Genomic DNA, 27,872 nt, shown 5'->3' on the forward strand with positions numbered 1-27,872 from the left:
AGTTTGGGTCCAGGGTGTCTCCCCCTTTGAAGAGGGGGATGACTGCGGCAGCTTTCCAATCCTTGGGGATCTCAGACGATATGAAAGAGAGGTTGAACAGGCTGGTAATAGGGGTTGCGACAATGGCGGCGGATAGTTTCAGAAATAGAGGGTCCAGATTGTCAAGCCCAGCTGATTTGTACGGGTCCAGGTTTTGCAGCTCTTTCAGAACATCTGCTATCTGGATTTGGGTAAAGGAGAACCTGGAGAGGCTTGGGCGAGTAGCTGCGGGGGGGGCGGAACTGTTGGCCGAGGTTGGAGTAGCCAGGCGGAAGGCATGGCCAGCCGTTGAGAAATGCTTGTTGAAGTTTTCGATAATCATGGATTTATCGGTGGTGACCGTGTTACCTAGCCTCAGTGCAGTGGGCAGCTGGGAGGAGGTGCTCTTGTTCTCCATGGACTTCACAGTGTCCCAGAACTTTTTGGAGTTGGAGCTACAGGATGCAAATTTCTGCCTGAAGAAGCTGGCCTTAGCTTTCCTGACTGACTGCGTGTATTGGTTCCTGACTTCCCTGAACAGTTGCATATCACGGGGACTATTCGATGCTATTGCAGTCCGCCACAGGATGTTTTTGTGCTGGTCGAGGGCAGTCAGGTCTGGAGTGAACCAAGGGCTATATCTGTTCTTAGTTCTGCATTTTTTGAACGGAGCATGCTTATCTAAAATGGTGAGGAAGTTACTTTTAAAGAATGACCAGGCATCCTCAACTGACGGGATGAGGTCAATGTCCTTCCAGGATACCCGGGCCAGGTCGATTAGAAATGCCTGCTCACAGAAGTGTTTTAGGGATCGTTTGACAGTGATGAGGGGTGGTCGTTTGACTGCGGCTCCGTAGCGGATACAGGCAATGAGGCAGTGATCGCTGAGATCCTGGTTGAAGACAGCGGAGGTGTATTTGGAGGGCCAGTTGGTCAGGATGACGTCTATGAGGGTGCCCTTGTTTACAGATTTAGGGTTGTACCTGGTGGGTTCCTTGATGATTTGTGTGAGATTGAGGGCATCTAGCTTAGAGTATCTGTCTGTCTCTCACTGATTATCTGTCTGTCTCTCACGGAGTATCTGTCTGTCTCTCACTGAGTATCTGTCTGTCTCTCACTGAGTATCTGTCTGTCTCTCACTGATTATCTGTCTGTCTCTCACTGAGTATCTGTCTGTCTCTCACTGATTCTGTCTGTCTCTCACTGATTATCTGTCTGTCTATCACACTGATTATCTGTCTGTCTCTCACTGATTATCTGTCTGTCTATCACACTGATTATCTGTCTTTCTCTCACTGATTATCTGTCTGTCTCTCACTGATTATCTGTCTGTCTCTCACTGATTATCTGTCTGTCTCACTGATTATCTGTCTGTCTCACTGATTATCTTGTCTGTCTCTCACTGATTCTGTCTGTCTATCTCACTGATCATCAATCCCCCTCGCTTACTGATTCTCTGCAGGGTGGGCGCCAGAACAAATCAATTGGACGGGCATTTGATTTCTTTAAGGGGGCCCATTTTTCCATGGGACCTCCTATGTGTGCAAGCGCTCAGGTTCTAGAGTAAAGACGCCAACGTTCCTTTCATTCCAGTGGTGTAGTGCTACGTTTTTTAGGTGAGCGCAATTTAGGATGTTTTATTAGGTGATCATTTCTCAATAAATGTAGCCTATTGAATATCATTGTAGAATAGGCCTAAGCATAAAATGAATCCTCCAATCGCACTGTTTGCCTATACCCAGACATACAGTACCACCACGTGAACATTTTCTGTTTTTAATACCCTCAAACACCAAGTTAGGCATACCTACTTTCAATGATAATTCACCTTTTACCGCTGATAACTGCCTGTGCATACCAATCACTTGATCTCAATCAGTTTCATGAGAATATGCATTTAGATTTTCTTTAATGACTGTTTCCTGAGTGAATTAGATCAGATGGTGCTAACAAACTATTAGCCTTTGTTGTGTTTTGTTTCAATCACAGCGTATATCCTGCTTCGTGGCACACTGCGTTATGGCCGCGTGAGGAATTATATATATATATTTTTTTACTATTCAGCGTACTCAGTCTTAGAACATCAGTCCCCCTGTCTCACCGATCCTGTCTGTCTCTCTCACTGATTCTCTGTCTGTCTCTCTCACCGATCCTCTCTGTCTGTCTCTCTCACCGATCCTCTCTGTCTGTCTCTCTCTCTCACCGATCCTCTCTGTCTGTCTCTCTCACCGATCCTCTCTGTCTGTCTGTCTCACCGATCCTCTCTGTCTATCTCTCTCACCGATCCTCTCTCTCTGTCTGTCTCTCTCACTGATTCTCTGTCTGTCTCGCTCACCGATCCTCTCTGTCTGTCTGTCTCTCTCACCGATCCTCTCTGTCTGTCTCTCTCACCGATCCTCTCTGTCTGTCTCTCTCACAGATCCTCTCTGTATGTCTGTCTCTCTCACCGATCCTCTCTGTCTGTCTGTCTCACCGATCCTCTCTGTCTGTCTCTCTCACTGATCCTCTCTGTCTGTCTCTCTCACCGATCCTCTCTGTCTGTCTGTCTCTCTCACCGATCCTCTCTGTCTGTCTCTCTCACCGATCCTCTCTGTCTGTCTGTCTCACCGATCCTCTCTGTCTGTCTCTCTCACCGATCCTCTCTGTCTGTCTCTCACCGATCCTCTCTGTCTGTCTCTCTCACCGATCCTCTCTGTCTGTCTGTCTCACCGATCCTCTCTGTCTGTCTCTCTCACCGATCCTCTCTGTCTGTCTCTCTCACCGATCCTCTCTGTCTGTCTCTCTCACCGATCTTCTCTGTCTGTCTCTCTCACCGATCCTCTCTGTCTGTCTCTCTCACCGATCCTCTCTGTCTGTCTCTCTCACTGATCCTCTCTGTCTGTCTCTCTCACCGATCCTCTCTGTCTGTCTCTCTCACCGATCCTCTCTGTCTGTCTCTCTCACTGATCCTCTCTGTCTGTCTCTCTCACCGATCCTCTCTGTCTGTCTCTCTCACCGATCCTCTCTGTCTGTCTGTCTCACCGATCCTCTCTGTCTGTCTCTTTCAGTATTTTTCCCCCTCTGTGTCACATGCAGTTTATTTAGACTAAATCACACAGAAGGGAAATGTTGTCGATTAAAGAGGTGCACATCTCTTAACCATTCCACACTGATGTCAGTAGGACTTTGAGAGATAGGTGTTAGCAAGACTAATGAAATATAATATCAGACTCTCTCTCTCTCTCTGTAACAGATTTGAAAACAAACATGTTAAGTCAGCAGCCTGCCCTGTGACACTGACAGCATTGACACATGTAGAACAGCAGTCTGCTGTAAGTTATGTTCTGTATTTAAAAAATGTAGAGGCCCAGGGGGAAGGAACAATAAATAGACTTTACACTCAATCTTTACAACCCCAATAACCACCTGACAGTAAAACCTATAAGGACATTTCCCTGGTAAACAAACTCTAACAGGTTCACACACATTCATAACAAGCACAAAGGCAAGCACATGCACACACACAACTCAGAATCCGTAACAGTACACTTTAAAAAAAATTAATAGGTATGAGTTTGAACCAAATAATGTTATTGAGAGCGATGCCATAGTGGAACCATTTTAGTGTCTCTGAACAACTATACATGGGATAGTTCTTTGAAGAGCCATCAAAAAAAAGCCCCCCAGGACTGAAATTTAATAACTCTGCTGTAGGGTTTTAAGCCTTATTTGCATATTTCCCAGCGTGCCTTTCAAGTGAATTTTAGAGTTACCAGTACCACCCATGACTGGTTTGATAGTGACAGAGACATGGTTGTTACATTCATTCATTTACAGTCCTGTAGCCTTCACCAAATGAGATCCCAAGTGAATATGTTGTCATTCAAATTAAATTCTTTACGACAATACATACTTCATAAGGCCTTTTGTTGAGGGCTGAGTTGTACCCTAATACAGTGGCCAGAAACTCACAGTTTACAGGCAGACCCCCAATGTCTTGTCTGAAGCGTGAAGTCACGAGCTCTGCTGATTGGGTACTGTGTATCAACCTAGTGGTACCAAAGGTTCTGGTCTGCTCGAGAAAGCCTATGTACATTACAATAGCCAGAACAGCCACCCCCAAAAATTTTTAGACGGGCCGTTTTGTGCTCTAGAATGTGTTTATTATGATCAAGTTCGATCCCCACCAGTGAACTATTTTAAAGTTTGCTACAAATCCAGGTATTTAATTAAATTGTGATTCATTCTGACTACTATATTTGACGTCACACAGGACCACGTACAGTACTGACACAGACCAAACACAGGCTGTCAAGCTGTGACACTTTCTACTGTCTACTGATTGTAATTTCTACGTTTACAGGTCACATCAGGCCTGCAAGACACATTATAATTCCTATTGAAATCCAGCCAGAGTGAGGATATCCACATTTCAATTCACACGTAATGTACATTCAAAATGAATGCCAGGGTTAGGAAGATAAGGTATGAGACTAACTTATGTAATGAATACACAGGGAGAAAAAGGTGTAGATTCACACGCAGACAGAGTCCAGATGTCTATTAAGCCTACACAGAAGGCAGGAATCGTGGTCGCAGGCAGGCAATGGTCAACCACAGATAGGCAGTCAAAACCAACAATACCTCACAACCATAAAAAAAAAAAAAGAACAGAACTAAATAGGGAGCTGATGAGACCAGGTGAGAAACGAACACAGGTGAAATCAATTAACAAAAATGAAAGACAGGGCTACGTTCCAGAACACAAAGAAACAGAACAGGGCTACGTTCCAGAACACAAAGAAACAGAACAGGGCTACGTTCCAGAACACAAAGAAACAGAACAGGGCTATGTTCCAGAACACAAAGCAAAAGAACAGGGCTACGTTCCAGAACACAAAGAAACAGAACAGGGCTACGTTCCAGAACACAAAGAAACAGAACAGGGCTACGTTCCAGAACACAAAGCAAAAGAACAGGGCTACGTTCCAGAACACAAAGAAACAGAACAGGGCTACGTTCCAGAACACAAAGAAACAGAACAGGGCTACGTTCCAGAACACAAAGAAACAGAACAGGGCTACGTTCCAGAACACAAAGAAACAGAACAGGGCTACGTTCCAGAACACAAAGAAACAGAACAGGGCTACGTTCCAGAACACAAAGAAACAGAACAGGGCTACGTTCCAGAACACAAAGAAACAGAACAGGGCTATGTTCCAGAACACAAAGCAAAAGAACAGAGATACGTTCCAGAACACAAAGCAAAAGAACAGGGCTACGTTCCAGAACACAAAGAAACAGAACAGGGCTACGTTCCAGAACACAAAGCATAAGAACAGGGCTACGTTCCAGAACACAAAGAAACAGAACAGGGCTACGTTCCAGAACACAAAGAAACAGAACAGGGCTACGTTCCAGAACACAAAGAAACAGAACAGGGCTACGTGCCAGAACACAAAGCAAAAGAACAGGGCTATGTTCCAGAACACAAAGAAACAGAACAGGGCTACGTTCCAGAACACAAAGCATAAGAACAGGGCCACGTTCCAGAACACAAAGCAAATGAACACAAGGTTGACTAAGAAACTTACACCTTAAACATCTAAACTGGAACAACCCTTTTAGTAAAGGGTGCTGGAACAACCCTTTTAGTAAAGGGTGCTGGAACAATCCTTTTAGTAAAGGGTGCTGGAACAATCCTTTTAGTAAAGGGTGCTGGAACAACCCTTTTAGTAAAGGGTGCTGGAACAACCCTTTTAGTAAAGGGTGCTGGAACAACCCTTTTAGTAAAGGGTGCTGGAACAACCCTTTTAGTAAAGGGTGCTGGAACAACCCTTTTAGTAAAGGGTGCTGGAACAACCCTTTTAGTAAAGGGTGCAACAAATCCAAATAGATTGGAATAGTTTAGAAAAATGTATGTTATTTATATTTGAGTAGCATAAGATTAATTAATCAATCATCTAATGTACATGCAAAAACATAGATATTGAAATAAACAGTTCTAAAGCATAACAGCAAATCTGCATGAATAACAGTTTACATGTAATGACATTTTTTACAGGAATAATGCAGTGATTGGAAAACATGATTCCATATGGAGAAAATGTTATATCGTCTCAGATAACCTATTGTGTGACTAATTTTAATTCCTAAATTCACTAATTTCCATCTAAATATGATGATGATGATGATGATGATGATGATGATGAGCTATAGACATACCTATATGTAAGCATAGTCACAAATGGTTAAATTTCACTGGTAGTTCACGGTTGAGATTATTGTTTCTTTCATGTGAATGATCAATAAATTATTATTTGATTATTTTTATTTTGAGGATATCCAAAATCTGAATACTCAGATCTTATTGTCTTATAATAATTATTTTGTTTTTGTATGAACTTGATAAAAGTTATCATCACAACTTACCACTGACAATTCGTGCGCTATGGCCGCTGGAGGCCATGACCATCAGTCCCCATAGAACTGTCATGATATTCTGCTCTGCGCGCGTCATCGAGGATTCCATACTTGATAGAGAAAAAGCAAGGGGTTTGAAATCAAACTGTTCTTGTAAAACAAGATGCTTCTTCCCTCGCATCAGAGTTCCCCGTTCAACTGGTTCTACTGGCAGTCAACCGACTCCGCTCTCAATCTCCGGTTTCTGCTGTTGTCATGGTTTCCCCCGATATTTCGGGATTTCAGTGAGCAAAGATGCTGTAATCAGGATTTGGACCTGCTTCCTCGCGCTCGAGAACAGAAATAGTGTTTGAAGAACGGGGGGCTCGCGCATTCAACCCACCAGAGAGATTGAAGGAGTGAAAGTGAGACCCACACCAGCGCCTATTGATCCCCTCCCTTTCTTTCTCCTATCTGGGCTGGTGGGGTCCCTCTGCAGCTGATCGACCAGGCGGGGCCACAGCTGTCACCTCGCACCCCCACCGACAATTTCGCCTCGACACACGTGCTCCCCAAGATACATAATGCTTGAAGACAAACTATGGCATGTTTGGATCATAATGGCAGGAAGGCTTCAAGCAAATGCGCCATGGGATAAACTAATATTAGGCTACAATTTGTCACCAAAATATAGGCACAACATTTGAGAGAGAGAGAGAGAGAGAGAGAGAGACAGAGAGAGAGAGAGAGAGACAGAGAGAGAGAGAGAGAGAGACAGAGAGAGAGAGAGAGAGAGAGAGAGAGAGAGAGACAGAGAGAGAGAGAGAGAGACAGAGAGAGAGAGAGAGAGAGAGAGAGAGCTGTTGCCACAAGAAAAGGGCAACCAGTGAAGAACAAGCACCATTGTTATTACAACCCATGTTTATTTATATACACATTTATATACACATTTATATACACATTTATATACACATGTTTATACACATGGGTTTTATATACACATTTATATACACATGGGTTTTATATACACATTTATATACACATGGGTTTTATATACACATTTATATACACATGGGTTTTATATACACATGTTTATACACATGGGTTTAATATACACATTTATATACACATATACATTGTTTATAGACATAATATGACATTGCTGGAGTAAATTATTGCTAAGGTACGTTATCTGTCTTGGCCTTGGGTGACCTCAGCAGTATCCTCCTGGGACTTGTTAAACCCACGCACCCCTCCTTACCAGACAATTAACCTGTCAGATGAACTGTCAAAGCCCATCAAGATGGATGGAAGCTATCAACACTATCTCTCACCAGCCCCTTGAGGGATAGGCGTTTTACTGTTATTTCTAACTTAGTGGAGGTTTCAAAAACATGGAACATTTTAATCTCTGGGTGGACAATAACATTCTAATGTTCTTATTTCAGGTACACCTGTTCACACACTCCCTTGAGCGCCGGCCTGAAACCAGAGGTAAATATCTCTAGATGCTTTTCATATTGTTCTTCCACATTTTCACACAGCTTTGATAGCCAATTCCATTGTCTGACAGACAGGTCCTCTCTTTCAGTGTTGTATTGATCTGGTCGCTATAACGATGTGGAGCCAGTTAAACACGCTGTAATATGTATCGACGCAAAATATGCTATTACTTAATTCACTGTGAGCTATTGATCAGCCATACCTCTTCCTCCTCTCCTCCCTATATTCATCCTTCCCTCCCTCCCTCCCTCCCTCCCTCCCTCCCTCCCTCCCTCCCTCCCTCCCTCCCCCTTTTCGGGAAATGTGTAAATGCATTTGAGGTTTTCTGGGTAGTTGGGAAGTGTTCGATAACAACACCAAGATATTCTCTGACACATTATCGATAAAGAGGCCTGAGGATTTTTACTCCTGCTGCTGCTGTCATCATGTTCATCATCATCATCATCATCAGAGCCTAGATTAAACAATACCAGGCAGGGGGAAGAAAAGAAAATAGAAAAAGAAAGAAAGAAAGAGGATGTGTGTGTGAGAGAGAGAGAGAGAGAGAGAGAGAGAGAGAGAGAGAGAGCGGTACAGAGAGAAAATAGGACGGAAAAAGAGAGGTGGGTTGGACAAAATAAAGGAAATGTGTGGTAATCATAAAAGAGGATGGCGCTGAGTTTGAGTGCCATCGGCCAGTGGAAAGGGCCAGCTGAGCTTGCCCTTGCATCGGTGAGCTTGCAGAAAAGGGAGTTGGCTGGCAATAACTGGGACAGCTGAATCAGATCCTGCTGAGGTGGCAGTCTGAATGGACCTGGTCTACGGGCAGGGGACAAACCCAGAACATCATCCTCATTAATATCATCACTCTCCTCACACTCTTCATCATCGTCTCCAGAGATGGCTTTTATCTTGGTTGCTTTCCCTCTCCTTTTCTACATTATCACCGTCTGTCTGTCTGTCTGTCTGTCTGTCTGTCTGTCTGTCTGTCTGTCTGTCTGTCTGTCTGTCTGTCTGTCTGTCTGTCTGTCTGTCTGTCTGTCTGTCTGTCTGTCTGTCTGTCTGTCTGTCCATCCGTCCGTCCGTCCGCCTTATTTTCAATGACAGCCTAGGAACTACTACTACAACTACCATCATCATTACTACTACTACTACTACTACTACTACTACCACCATCATCATTACTACTATTACAACTACCATCATCATTACTACTACTACTACTACTACTACTACTACTACCACCATCATTATTACTACTACAACTACAATCATCATTACTACCACTACTACTACTACCATCATCATTACTACTACTACTACTACTACTACAACTACCATCATTACTACTACTACAACTACCATCATCATTACTACTACAACTACCATCATCATTACTACTACTATTACTACCACCACAATCACCATTACTACTACTACTACTACTACCATCATCATTATTACTACTACTACAACTACCATCATCATTACTACTACTACTACTACTACTACTACTACTACTACCATCATTATTACTACTACAACTACAATCATCATTACTACTACTAATACAACTATCCTCATCATTATTACTACAACTACAACTACCATCATCATTACTACTACTATTACTACTACTACTACTACTACTACCATCATTATTACTACTACAACTACAATCATCATTACTACTACTAACACCACCACCATCATCATTACTACTACTACTACTACTACTACTACCATCAGCATTACTACTACTACTACAACTACCATCACCATTACTACTACTACTACCATCATAATTTCTACTACTACTACTACCATCATCATTACTACTACTACTACTACTACTACTACTACTACTACTACTACTACTACCATCATCATTACTACTACCACTACTACCACCACAATCACCATTACTACTACTACTACTACTACCATCATCATTACTACTACTACTACAACTACCATCACCATTACTACTACTACTACTACTACTACTACTACTACTACTACTACTACTATTACTACCATCATCATTACTACTACAACTACCATCATCATTACTACTACTACTACTACCATCATCATTACTACTACTACTACAACTACCATCACCATTACTACTACTACTACTACTACTACTACTACTACTACTATTACTACCATCATCATTACTACTACAACTACCATCATCATTACTACTACTACTACCATCATCATTACTACTACTACTACCATCATCATTACTACTACTACTACCATCATCATTACTACTACTACTACTACTACTACTACTACTACTACTACTACCATCATTATTACTACTACTACTACTATCATCATCATTACTACAACTACCATCATCATTACTACTACTACTACTATCATCATCATTACTACTACTACCATCATTATTACTACTACTACAACTACCATCATCATTACTACTACTACTACTACTACTATTACTACCATCATCATTACTACTACAACTACTGGTGCTTACCTACGGGCTGTGAGGGAACGGCACCTCAGTACCTCCAGGCTCTGATCAGGCCCTCCACCCAAACAAGGGCACTGCGTTCATCCACCTCTGGCCTGCTCGCCTCCCTACCACTGAGGAAGTACAGTTCCGCTCAGCCCAGTCAAAACTGTTCGCTGCTCTGGCCCCCAATGGTGGAACAAACTCCCTCACGACGCCAGGACAGCGGAGTCAATCACCACCTTCCGGAGACACCTGAAACCCCACCTCTTTAAGGAATACCTAGGATATGATAAAGTAATCCTTCTCACCCCCCTTAAAAGATTTAGATGCACTATTGTAAAGTGGCTGTTCCACTGGATGTCATAAGGTGAATGCACCAATTTGTAAGTCGCTCTGGATAAGAGCGTCTGCTAAATGACTTAAATGTAATGTAAATGTAACTACCATCATCATTACTACCACAACTACCATCATCATTACTACTACCACAACTACCATCATCATTACTACTACTACTACTACCACCACAATCACCATTACTACTACTACTACTACTACCATCATCATTATTACTACTACTACAACTACCATCATCATTACTACTACAACTACTACTACTACAACTACCATCATCATTACTACTACAACTACCATCATCATTACTACTACTACTACTACTACTACTACTACTACTACTACTACCATCATCATTATTACTACTACCACAACTACCATCATCATTACTACCACAACTACCATCATCATTACTACCACAACTACCATCATCATTACTACTACTACTACTACCATCATCATTACTACCACAACTACCATCATCATTACTACTACTACCACTACCATCATCATTACTACCACAACTACCATCATCATTACTACCACAACTACCATCATCATTACTACTACAACTACCATCATCATTACTACCACAACTACCATCATCATTACTACTACTACTACTACCACCACAATCACCATTACTACTACTACTACTACTACCATCATCATTATTACTACTACTACAACTACCATCATCATTACTACTACCACAACTACCATCATCATTACTACTACAACTACCATCATGAATACTACTACCACCACAATCACCATTACTACTACTACTACTACTACCATCATCATTATTACTACTACTACAACTACCATCATCATTACTACTACTACTACTACTAACATCATCATTACTACCACAACTACCATCATCATTACTACTGCTACTACTACCACCACAAAAACCATTACTACTACTACTACTACCACCATCATCATTACTACTGCTACTACTACCACCACAAAAATCATTACTACTACTACTACTACCACCATCATCATTACTACTGCTACTACTACCACCACAAAAACCATTACTACTACTACTACTACTACCATCATCATTATTACTACTACCACAACTACCATCATCATTACTACTACTACTACTACTACTACTACTACCACCATCATCATTACTACTATTACAACTACCATCATCATTACTACTACTACTACTACTACTACTACTACTACCACCATCATTATTACTACTACAACTACAATCATCATTACTACCACTACTACTACTACCATCATCATTACTACTACTACTACTACTACTACAACTACCATCATTACTACTACTACAACTACCATCATCATGACTACTACAACTACCATCATCATTACTACTACTATTACTACCACCACAATCACCATTACTACTACTACTACTACTACCATCATCATTATTACTACTACTACAACTACCATCATCATTACTACTACTACTACTACTACTACTACTACCATCATTATTACTACTACAACTACAATCATCATTACTACTACTAATACAACTATCCTCATCATTATTACTACAACTACAACTACCATCATCATTACTACTACTATTACTACTACTACTACTACTACTACCATCATTATTACTACTACAACTACAATCATCATTACTACTACTAACACCACCACCATCATCATTACTACTACTACTACTACTACTACTACCATCAGCATTACTACTACTACTACAACTACCATCACCATTACTACTACTACTACCATCATAATTTCTACTACTACTACTACCATCATCATTACTACTACTACTACTGCTACTACTACTACTACTACTACTACTATTACTACCATCATCATTACTACTACCACTACTACCACCACAATCACCATTACTACTACTACTACTACTACCATCATCATTACTACTACTACTACAACTACCATCACCATTACTACTACTACTACTACTACTACTACTACTACTACTACTATTACTACCATCATCATTACTACTACAACTACCATCATCATTACTACTACTACTACTACCATCATCATTACTACTACTACCTACTACTACAACTACCATCACCATTACTACTACTACTACTACTACTACTACTACTACTACTATTACTACCATCATCATTACTACTACAACTACCATCATCATTACTACTACTACTACTACCATCATCATTACTACTACTACTACCATCATCATTACTACTACTACTACCATCATCATTACTACTACTACTACTACTACTACTACTACTACTACTACTACTACCATCATTATTACTACTACTACTACTATCATCATCATTACTACAACTACCATCATCATTACTACTACTACTACTATCATCATCATTACTACTACTACCATCATTATTACTACTACTACAACTACCATCATCATTACTACTACTACTACTACTACTATTACTACCATCATCATTACTACTACAACTACTGGTGCTTACCTACGGAGCTGTGAGGAACGCACCTCAGTACCTCCAGGCTCTGATCAGGCCCTCCACCCAAACAAGGGCACTGCGTTCATCCACCTCTGGCCTGCTCGCCTCCCTACCACTGAGGAAGTACAGTTCCGCTCAGCCCAGTCAAAACTGTTCGCTGCTCTGGCCCCCCAATGGTGGAACAAACTCCCTCACGACGCCAGGACAGCGGAGTCAATCACCACCTTCCGGAGACACCTGAAACCCCACCTCTTTAAGGAATACCTAGGATAGGATAAAGTAATCCTTCTCACCCCCCCCCTTAAAAGATTTAGATGCACTATTGTAAAGTGGCTGTTCCACTGGATGTCATAAGGTGAATGCACCAATTTGTAAGTCGCTCTGGATAAGAGCGTCTGCTAAATGACTTAAATGTAATGTAAATGTAACTACCATCATCATTACTACCACAACTACCATCATCATTACTACTACCACAACTACCATCATCATTACTACTACTACTACTACCACCACAATCACCATTACTACTACTACTACTACTACCATCATCATTATTACTACTACTACAACTACCATCATCATTACTACTACAACTACTACTACTACAACTACCATCATCATTACTACTACAACTACCATCATCATTACTACTACTACTACTACTACTACTACTACTACTACTACTACCATCATCATTATTACTACTACCACAACTACCATCATCATTACTACCACAACTACCATCATCATTACTACTACTACTACCATCATCATTATTACTACTACCACAACTACCATCATCATTACTACTACTACTACTACCACCACAATCACCATTACTACTACTACTACTACTACCATCATCATTATTACTACTACTACAACTACCATCATCATTACTACTACAACTACTACTACTACAACTACCATCATCATTACTACTACAACTACCATCATCATTACTACTACTACTACTACTACTACTACTACTACTACTACTACTACCATCATCATTATTACTACTACCACAACTACCATCATCATTACTACCACAACTACCATCATCATTACTACCACAACTACCATCATCATTACTACTACTACTACTACCATCATCATTACTACCACAACTACCATCATCATTACTACTACTACTACTACCATCATCATTACTACCACAACTACCATCATCATTACTACCACAACTACCATCATCATTACTACTACAACTACCATCATCATTACTACCACAACTACCATCATCATTACTACTACTACTACTACCACCACAATCACCATTACTACTACTACTACTACTACCATCATCATTATTACTACTACTACAACTACCATCATCATTACTACTACCACAACTACCATCATCATTACTACTACAACTACCATCATGAATACTACTACCACCACAATCACCATTACTACTACTACTACTACTACCATCATCATTATTACTACTACTACAACTACCATCATCATTACTACTACTACTACTACTAACATCATCATTACTACCACAACTACCATCATCATTACTACTGCTACTACTACCACCACAAAAACCATTACTACTACTACTACTACCACCATCATCATTACTACTGCTACTACTACCACCACAAAAATCATTACTACTACTACTACTACCACCATCATCATTACTACTGCTACTACTACCACCACAAAAACCATTACTACTACTACTACTACTACCATCATCATTATTACTACTACCACAACTACCATCATCATTACTACCACAACTACCATCATCATTACTACCACAACTACCATCATCATTACTACCACAACTACCATCATCATTACTACTACTACTACCATCATCATTACTACCACAACTACCATCATCATTACAACTACTACTACTACCATCATCATTACTACTACAACTACCATCATCATTACTACCACAACTACCGTCATCATTACTACCACAACTACCATCATCATTACTACCACAACTACCATCATCATTACTACCACAACTACCATCATCATTACTACCACAACTACCATCATCAATACTACCACAACTACCATCATCATTACTACTACTACTACTACCACCACAATCACCATTACTACTACTACTACTACTACCATCATCATTATTACTACTACTACAACTACCATCATCATTACTACTACTACTACTACCATCATCATTACTACTACTACTACAACTACCATCATCATTACTACTACTACTACTACCACCACAATCACCATTACTACTACTACTACTACTATCATCATTATTACTACTACTACAACTACCATCATCATTACTACTACAACTACCATCATCATTACTACTACTACTACTACCACCACAATCACCATTACTACTACTACTACTACCATCATCATTATTACTACTACTACATCTACCATCATCATTACTACTACCACTACTACTACTACTACTACTACTACTACCATCATCATTACTACTACTACTACTACTACTACTACTACTACCATCATCATTATTACTACTACCACAACTACCATCATCATTACTACTACTACTACTACCACCACAATCACCATTACTACTACTACTACTACTACCATCATCATTATTACTACTACTACAACTACCATCATCATTACTACTACTACTACTACTACTACTACTACCATCATCATTACTACTACTACTACTACTACTACTACCATCATCATTATTACTACTACTACAACTACCATCATCATTACTACTACTACCATCATTATTACTACTACTACTACTACTACCATCATCATTATTACTACTACTACAACTACCATCATCATTACTACTACTACTACTACTACTACTACTACTACCATCATCATTACTACTACTACTACTACTACTACTACTACTACTACTACTACCATCATCATTACTACTACTACTACTACCATCATCATTACTACTACTACTACTACTACTACTACTACTACTACCATCATCATTACTACTACTACTACTACTACTACTACTACTACTACTACCATCATCATTACTACTACTACTACCATCATCATTACTACTTCTACAACTACCATCATCATTACGACTTCTACTACTACCATCATTATTACTACTACTACTACCATCATTATTACTACTACTACTACTACTACTACTACTACCATCATCATTATTACTACTACCACAACTACCATCATCATTACTCCCACAACTACCATCATCATTACTACCACAACTACCATCATCATTACTACCACAACTACCATCATCATTACTACTACTACTACTACCATCATCATTACTACCACAACTACCATCATCATTACTACCACAACTACCATCATCATTACTACCACAACTACCATCATCATTACTACCACAACTACCATCATCATTACTACTACTACTACTACAATCATCATTACTACCACAACTACCATCATCATTACTACTACTGCTACTACTACCATCATCATTACTACCACAACTACCATCATCATTACTACCACAACTACCATCATCATTACTACTACAACTACCATCATCATTACTACCACAACTACCATCATCATTACTACCACAACTACCATCATCATTACTACTACAACTACCATCATCATTACTACTACTATTACTACCACCACAATCACCATTACTACTACTACTACTACTACCATCATCATTATTACTACTACTACAACTACCATCATCATTACTACTACTACTACTACTACTACTACTACTACTACCATCATTATTACTACTACAACTACAATCATCATTACTACTACTAATACAACTATCCTCATCATTATTACTACAACTACAACTACCATCATCATTACTACTACTATTACTACTACTACTACTACTACTACTACCATCATTATTACTACTACAACTACAATCATCATTACTACTACTAACACCACCACCATCATCATTACTACTACTACTACTACTACTACTACCATCATCATTACTACTACTACTACTACTACTACTACTACTACTACTACTACTACTACCATCATCATTACTACTACCACTACTACCACCACAATCACCATTACTACTACTACTACTACTACCATCATCATTACTACTACTACTACAACTACCATCACCATTACTACTACTACTACTACTACTACTACTACTACTACTACTACTATTACTACCATCATCATTACTACTACAACTACCATCATCATTACTACTACTACTACTACCATCATCATTACTACTACTACTACAACTACCATCACCATTACTACTACTACTACTACTACTACTACTACTACTACTACTATTACTACCATCATCATTACTACTACAACTACCATCATCATTACTACTACTACTACCATCATCATTACTACTACTACTACCATCATCATTACTACTACTACTACCATCATCATTACTACTACTACTACTACTACTACTACTACTACTACTACTACCATCATTATTACTACTACTACTACTATCATCATCATTACTACAACTACCATCATCATTACTACTACTACTACTATCATCATCATTACTACTACTACCATCATTATTACTACTACTACAACTACCATCATCATTACTACTACTACTACTACTACTATTACTACCATCATCATTACTACTACAACTACTGGTGCTTACCTACGGAGCTGTGAGGGGAACGGCACCTCAGTACCTCCAGGCTCTGATCAGGCCCTCCACCCAAACAAGGGCACTGCGTTCATCCACCTCTGGCCTGCTCGCCTCCCTACCACTGAGGAAGTACAGTTCCCGCTCAGCCCAGTCAAAACTGTTCGCTGCTCTGGCCCCCCAATGGTGGAACAAACTCCTCACGACGCCAGGACAGCGGAGTCAATCACCACCTTCCGGAGACACCTGAAACCCCACCTCTTTAAGGAATACCTAGGATAGGATAAAGTAATCCTTCTCACCCCCCTTAAAAGATTTAGATGCACTATTGTAAAGTGGCTGTTCCACTGGATGTCATAAGGTGAATGCACCAATTTGTAAGTCGCTCTGGATAAGAGCGTCTGCTAAATGACTTAAATGTAATGTAAATGTAACTACCATCATCATTACTACCACAACTACCATCATCATTACTACTACCACAACTACCATCATCATTACTACTACTACTACTACCACCACAATCACCATTACTACTACTACTACTACTACCATCATCATTATTACTACTACTACAACTACCATCATCATTACTACTACAACTACTACTACTACAACTACCATCATCATTACTACTACAACTACCATCATCATTACTACTACTACTACTACTACTACTACTACTACTACTACTACCATCATCATTATTACTACTACCACAACTACCATCATCATTACTACCACAACTACCATCATCATTACTACCACAACTACCATCATCATTACTACTACTACTACTACCATCATCATTACTACCACAACTACCATCATCATTACTACTACTACCACTACCATCATCATTACTACCACAACTACCATCATCATTACTACCACAACTACCATCATCATTACTACTACAACTACCATCATCATTACTACCACAACTACCATCATCATTACTACTACTACTACTACCACCACAATCACCATTACTACTACTACTACTACTACCATCATCATTATTACTACTACTACAACTACCATCATCATTACTACTACCACAACTACCATCATCATTACTACTACAACTACCATCATGAATACTACTACCACCACAATCACCATTACTACTACTACTACTACTACCATCATCATTATTACTACTACTACAACTACCATCATCATTACTACTACTACTACTACTAACATCATCATTACTACCACAACTACCATCATCATTACTACTGCTACTACTACCACCACAAAACCATTACTACTACTACTACTACCACCATCATCATTACTACTGCTACTACTACCACCACAAAAATCATTACTACTACTACTACTACCACCATCATCATTACTACTGCTACTACTACCACCACAAAAACCATTACTACTACTACTACTACTACCATCATCATTATTACTACTACCACAACTACCATCATCATTACTACTACTACTACTACTACTACTACTACCACCATCATCATTACTACTATTACAACTACCATCATCATTACTACTACTACTACTACTACTACTACTACTACCACCATCATTATTACTACTACAACTACAATCATCATTACTACCACTACTACTACTACCATCATCATTACTACTACTACTACTACTACTACAACTACCATCATTACTACTACTACAACTACCATCATCATGACTACTACAACTACCATCATCATTACTACTACTATTACTACCACCACAATCACCATTACTACTACTACTACTACTACCATCATCATTATTACTACTACTACAACTACCATCATCATTACTACTACTACTACTACTACTACTACTACCATCATTATTACTACTACAACTACAATCATCATTACTACTACTAATACAACTATCCTCATCATTATTACTACAACTACAACTACCATCATCATTACTACTACTATTACTACTACTACTACTACTACTACCATCATTATTACTACTACAACTACAATCATCATTACTACTACTAACACCACCACCATCATCATTACTACTACTACTACTACTACTACTACCATCAGCATTACTACTACTACTACAACTACCATCACCATTACTACTACTACTACCATCATAATTTCTACTACTACTACTACCATCATCATTACTACTACTACTACTACTACTACTACTACTACTACTACTACTATTACTACCATCATCATTACTACTACCACTACTACCACCACAATCACCATTACTACTACTACTACTACTACCATCATCATTACTACTACTACTACAACTACCATCACCATTACTACTACTACTACTACTACTACTACTACTACTACTACTATTACTACCATCATCATTACTACTACAACTACCATCATCATTACTACTACTACTACTACCATCATCATTACTACTACTACCTACTACTACAACTACCATCACCATTACTACTACTACTACTACTACTACTACTACTACTACTATTACTACCATCATCATTACTACTACAACTACCATCATCATTACTACTACTACTACTACCATCATCATTACTACTACTACTACCATCATCGTTACTACTACTACTACCATCATCATTACTACTGCTACTACTACTACTACTACTACTACTACTACTACCATCATTATTACTACTACTACTACTATCATCATCATTACTACAACTACCATCATCATTACTACTACTACTACTATCATCATCATTACTACTACTACCATCATTATTACTACTACTACAACTACCATCATCATTACTACTACTACTACTACTACTATTACTACCATCATCATTACTACTACAACTACTGGTGCTTACCTACGGAGCTGTGAGGGGAACGGCACCTCAGTACCTCCAGGCTCTGATCAGGCCCTCCACCCAAACAAGGGCACTGCGTTCATCCACCTCTGGCCTGCTCGCCTCCCTACCACTGAGGAAGTACAGTTCCCGCTCAGCCCAGTCAAAACTGTTCGCTGCTCTGGCCCCCCAATGGTGGAACAAACTCCCTCACGACGCCAGGACAGCGGAGTCAATCACCACCTTCCGGAGACACCTGAAACCCCACCTCTTTAAGGAATACCTAGGATAGGATAAAGTAATCCTTCTCACCCCCTTAAAAGATTTAGATGCACTATTGTAAAGTGGCTGTTCCACTGGATGTCATAAGGTGAATGCACCAATTTGTAAGTCGCTCTGGATAAGAGCGTCTGCTAAATGACTTAAATGTAATGTAAATGTAACTACCATCATCATTACTACCACAACTACCATCATCATTACTACTACCACAACTACCATCATCATTACTACTACTACTACTACCACCACAATCACCATTACTACTACTACTACTACTACCATCATCATTATTACTACTACTACAACTACCATCATCATTACTACTACAACTACTACTACTACAACTACCATCATCATTACTACTACAACTACCATCATCATTACTACTACTACTACTACTACTACTACTACTACTACTACTACCATCATCATTATTACTACTACCACAACTACCATCATCATTACTACCACAACTACCATCATCATTACTACTACTACTACCATCATCATTATTACTACTACCACAACTACCATCATCATTACTACTACTACTACTACCACCACAATCACCATTACTACTACTACTACTACCATCATCATTATTACTACTACTACAACTACCATCATCATTACTACTACAACTACTACTACTACAACTACCATCATCATTACTACTACAACTACCATCATCATTACTACTACTACTACTACTACTACTACTACTACTACTACTACTACCATCATCATTATTACTACTACCACAACTACCATCATCATTACTACCACAACTACCATCATCATTACTACCACAACTACCATCATCATTACTACTACTACTACTACCATCATCATTACTACCACAACTACCATCATCATTACTACTACTACTACTACCATCATCATTACTACCACAACTACCATCATCATTACTACCACAACTACCATCATCATTACTACTACAACTACCATCATCATTACTACCACAACTACCATCATCATTACTACTACTACTACTACCACCACAATCACCATTACTACTACTACTACTACTACCATCATCATTATTACTACTACTACAACTACCATCATCATTACTACTACCACAACTACCATCATCATTACTACTACAACTACCATCATGAATACTACTACCACCACAATCACCATTACTACTACTACTACTACTACCATCATCATTATTACTACTACTACAACTACCATCATCATTACTACTACTACTACTACTAACATCATCATTACTACCACAACTACCATCATCATTACTACTGCTACTACTACCACCACAAAACCATTACTACTACTACTACTACCACCATCATCATTACTACTGCTACTACTACCACCAAAAATCATTACTACTACTACTACTACCACCATCATCATTACTACTGCTACTACTACCACCACAAAAACCATTACTACTACTACTACTACTACCATCATCATTATTACTACTACCACAACTACCATCATCATTACTACCACAACTACCATCATCATTACTACCACAACTACCATCATCATTACTACCACAACTACCATCATCATTACTACTACTACTACCATCATCATTACTACCACAACTACCATCATCATTACAACTACTACTACTACCATCATCATTACTACTACAACTACCATCATCATTACTACCACAACTACCGTCATCATTACTACCACAACTACCATCATCATTACTACCACAACTACCATCATCATTACTACCACAACTACCATCATCATTACTACCACAACTACCATCATCAATACTACCACAACTACCATCATCATTACTACTACTACTACTACCACCACAATCACCATTACTACTACTACTACTACTACCATCATCATTATTACTACTACTACAACTACCATCATCATTACTACTACTACTACTACCATCATCATTACTACTACTACTACAACTACCATCATCATTACTACTACTACTACTACCAACACAATCACCATTACTACTACTACTACTACTACCATCATCATTATTACTACTACTACAACTACCATCATCATTACTACTACAACTACCATCATCATTACTACTACTACTACTACCACCACAATCACCATTACTACTACTACTACTACCATCATCATTATTACTACTACTACATCTACCATCATCATTACTACTACCACTACTACTACTACTGCTACTACCTACCATCATCATTACTACTACTACTACTACTACTACTGCTACTACCATCATCATTATTACTACTACCACAACTACCATCATCATTACTGCTACTACTACTACCACCACATCACCATTACTACTACTACTACTACTACCATCATCATTATTACTACTACTACAACTACCATCATCATTACTACTACTACTACTACTGCTACTACTGCCATCATCATTACTACTACTACTACTACTACTACTACCATCATCATTATTACTACTACTACAACTACCATCATCATTACTACTACTACCATCATTATTACTACTACTACTACTACTACCATCATCATTATTACTACTACTACAACTACCATCATCATTACTGCTACTGCTACTGCTGCTACTGCTGCTGCCATCATCATTACTACTACTACTGCTGCTACTGCTACTGCTACTGCTGCCATCATCATTACTGCTGCTACTACTGCCATCATCATTACTACTACTGCTACTACTACTACTACTACTACTGCCCATCATCATTACTACTACTACTACTACTACTACTACTACTACTACCATCATCATTACTACTACTACTACCATCATCATTACTACTTCTACAACTACCATCATCATTACGACTTCTGCTACTACCATCATTATTACTACTACTACTACCATCATTATTACTACTACTACTACTACTACTACTACCATCATCATTATTACTACTACCACAACTACCATCATCATTACTCCCACAACTACCATCATCATTACTACCACAACTACCATCATCATTACTACCACAACTACCATCATCATTACTACTACTACTACTACCATCATCATTACTACCACAACTACCATCATCATTACTACCACAACTACCATCATCATTACTACCACAACTACCATCATCATTACTACCACAACTACCATCATCATTACTACTACTACTACTACAATCATCATTACTACCACAACTACCATCATCATTACTACTACTGCTACTACTACCATCATCATTACTACCACAACTACCATCATCATTACTACCACAACTACCATCATCATTACTACTACAACTACCATCATCATTACTACCACAACTACCATCATCATTACTACCACAACTACCATCATCATTACTACTACTATTACTACCACCACAATCACCATTACTACTACTACTACTACTACCATCATCATTATTACTACTACTACAACTACCATCATCATTACTACTACTACTACTACTACTACTACTACTACTACCATCATTATTACTACTACAACTACAATCATCATTACTACTACTAATACAACTATCCTCATCATTATTACTACAACTACAACTACCATCATCATTACTACTACTATTACTACTACTACTACTACTACTACTGCCATCATTATTACTGCTACAACTACAATCATCATTACTACTACTAACACCACCACCATCGTCGTTACTGCTGCTACTGCTACTACTGCTACCATCAGCATTACTACTACTACTACAACTACCATCACCGTTACTGCTACTGCTACCATCATAATTTCTGCTACTACTACTACCATCATCATTACTACTACTACTACTACTACTACTGCTACTGCTACTACTATTACTACCATCATCATTACTACTACCACTACTACCACCACAATCACCATTACTACTACTACTACTACTACCATCATCATTACTACTACTACTACAACTACCATCACCATTACTACTACTACTACTACTACTACTACTACTACTACTACTACTATTACTACCATCATCATTACTACTACAACTACCATCATCATTACTACTACTACTACTACCATCATCATTACTACTACTACTACAACTACCATCACCATTACTACTACTACTACTACTACTACTACTACTACTACTACTACTATTACTACCATCATCATTACTACTACAACTACCATCATCATTACTACTACTACTACCATCATCATTACTACTACTACTACCATCATCATTACTACTACTACTACCATCATCATTACTACTACTACTACTACTACTACTACTACTACTACTACTACTACCATCATTAATACTACTACTACTACTATCATCATCATTCCTACAACTACCATCATCATTACTACTACTACTACTATCATCATCATTACTACTACTACCATCATTATTACTACTACTACAACTACCATCATCATTACTACTACTACTACTACTACTATTACTACCATCATCATTACTACTACAACTACTGGTGCTTACCTACGGAGCTGTGAGGGGAACGGCATCTCAGTACCTCCAGGCTCTGATCAGGCCCTCCACCCAAACAAGGGCACTGCGTTCATCCACCTCTGGCCTGCTCGCCTCCCTACCACTGAGGAAGTACAGTTCCCGCTCAGCCCAGTCAAAACTGTTCGCTGCTCTGGCCCCCCAATGGTGGAACAAACTCCCTCACGACGCCAGGACAGCGGAGTCAATCACCACCTTCCGGAGACACCTGAAACCCCACCTCTTTAAGGAATACCTAGGATAGGATAAAGTAATCCTTCTCACCCCCCTTAAAAGATTTAGATGCACTATTGTAAAGTGGCTGTTCCACTGGATGTCATAAGGTGAATGCACCAATTTGTAAGTCGCTCTGGATAAGAGCGTCTGCTAAATGACTTAAATGTAATGTAAATGTAACTACCATCATCATTACTACCACAACTACCATCATCATTACTACTACCACAACTACCATCATCATTACTACTACTACTACTACCACCACAATCACCATTACTACTACTACTACTACTACCATCATCATTATTACTACTACTACAACTACCATCATCATTACTACTACAACTACTACTACTACAACTACCATCATCATTACTACTACAACTACCATCATCATTACTACTACTACTAATACTACTACTACTACTACTACTACTACTACTACCATCATCATTATTACTACTACCACAACTACCATCATCATTACTACCACAACTACCATCATCATTACTACCACAACTACCATCATCATTACTACTACTACTACTACCATCATCATTACTACCACAACTACCATCATCATTACTACTACTACTACTACCATCATCATTACTACCACAACTACCATCATCATTACTACCACAACTACCATCATCATTACTACTACAACTACCATCATCATTACTACCACAACTACCATCATCATTACTACTACTACTACTACCACCACAATCACCATTACTACTACTACTACTACTACCATCATCATTATTACTACTACTACAACTACCATCATCATTACTACTACCACAACTACCATCATCATTACTACTACAACTACCATCATGAATACTACTACCACCACAATCACCATTACTACTACTACTACTACTACCATCATCATTATTACTACTACTACAACTACCATCATCATTACTACTACTACTACTACTAACATCATCATTACTACCACAACTACCATCATCATTACTACTGCTACTACTACCACCACAAAAACCATTACTACTACTACTACTACCACCATCATCATTACTACTGCTACTACTACCACCACAAAAATCATTACTACTACTACTACTACCACCATCATCATTACTACTGCTACTACTACCACCACAAAAACCATTACTACTACTACTACTACTACCATCATCATTATTACTACTACCACAACTACCATCATCATTACTACCACAACTACCATCATCATTACTACCACAACTACCATCATCATTACTACCACAACTACCATCATCATTACTACTACTACTACCATCATCATTACTACCACAACTACCATCATCATTACAACTACTACTACTACCATCATCATTACTACTACAACTACCATCATCATTACTACCACAACTACCGTCATCATTACTACCACAACTACCATCATCATTACTACCACAACTACCATCATCATTACTACCACAACTACCATCATCATTACTACCACAACTACCATCATCAATACTACCACAACTACCATCATCATTACTACTACTACTACTACCACCACAATCACCATTACTACTACTACTACTACTACCATCATCATTATTACTACTACTACAACTACCATCATCATTACTACTACAACTACCATCATCATTACTACTACAATTACCATCATCATTACTACTACTACTACTACCATCATCATTACTACTACTACTACAACTACCATCATCATTACTACTACTACTACTACCACCACAATCACCATTACTACTACTACTACTACTACCATCATCATTATTACTACTACTACAACTACCATCATCATTACTACTACAACTACCATCATCATTACTACTACTACTACTACCACCACAATCACCATTACTACTACTACTACTACCATCATCATTATTACTACTACTACATCTACCATCATCATTACTACTACCACTACTACTACTACTACTACTACTACTACCATCATCATTACTACTACTACTACTACTACTACTACTACTACTACCATCATCATTATTACTACTACCACAACTACCATCATCATTACTACTACTACTACTACCACCACAATCACCATTACTACTACTACTACTACTACCATCATCATTATTACTACTACTACAACTACCATCATCATTACTACTACTACTACTACTACTACTACTACCATCATCAT

The 27,872-nt window shown here is 38.7% G+C and overlaps 1 protein-coding gene across 1 annotated transcript in view; it reads right to left on the reverse strand.

Moving 5' to 3' along the window:
- The window catches only part of LOC115119946 (chondrolectin-like), a 29,068-nt gene extending 22,282 nt beyond the window's left edge, over nucleotides 1–6,786 (reverse strand). Inside the window, exon 1 of the mRNA XM_065019109.1 lies at nucleotides 6,430–6,786. Coding sequence (XP_064875181.1) covers nucleotides 6,430–6,601 — 172 coding nt within the window. The 5' untranslated portion in view covers nucleotides 6,602–6,786. The remainder of the gene's footprint in view (nucleotides 1–6,429) is intronic.
- Between the last annotated feature and the right edge of the window lie 21,086 nt (nucleotides 6,787–27,872).

The sequence above is a fragment of the Oncorhynchus nerka genome, linkage group LG6, assembly GCF_034236695.1.
Source record: "Oncorhynchus nerka isolate Pitt River linkage group LG6, Oner_Uvic_2.0, whole genome shotgun sequence".
NCBI lineage: Eukaryota > Metazoa > Chordata > Actinopteri > Salmoniformes > Salmonidae > Oncorhynchus > Oncorhynchus nerka.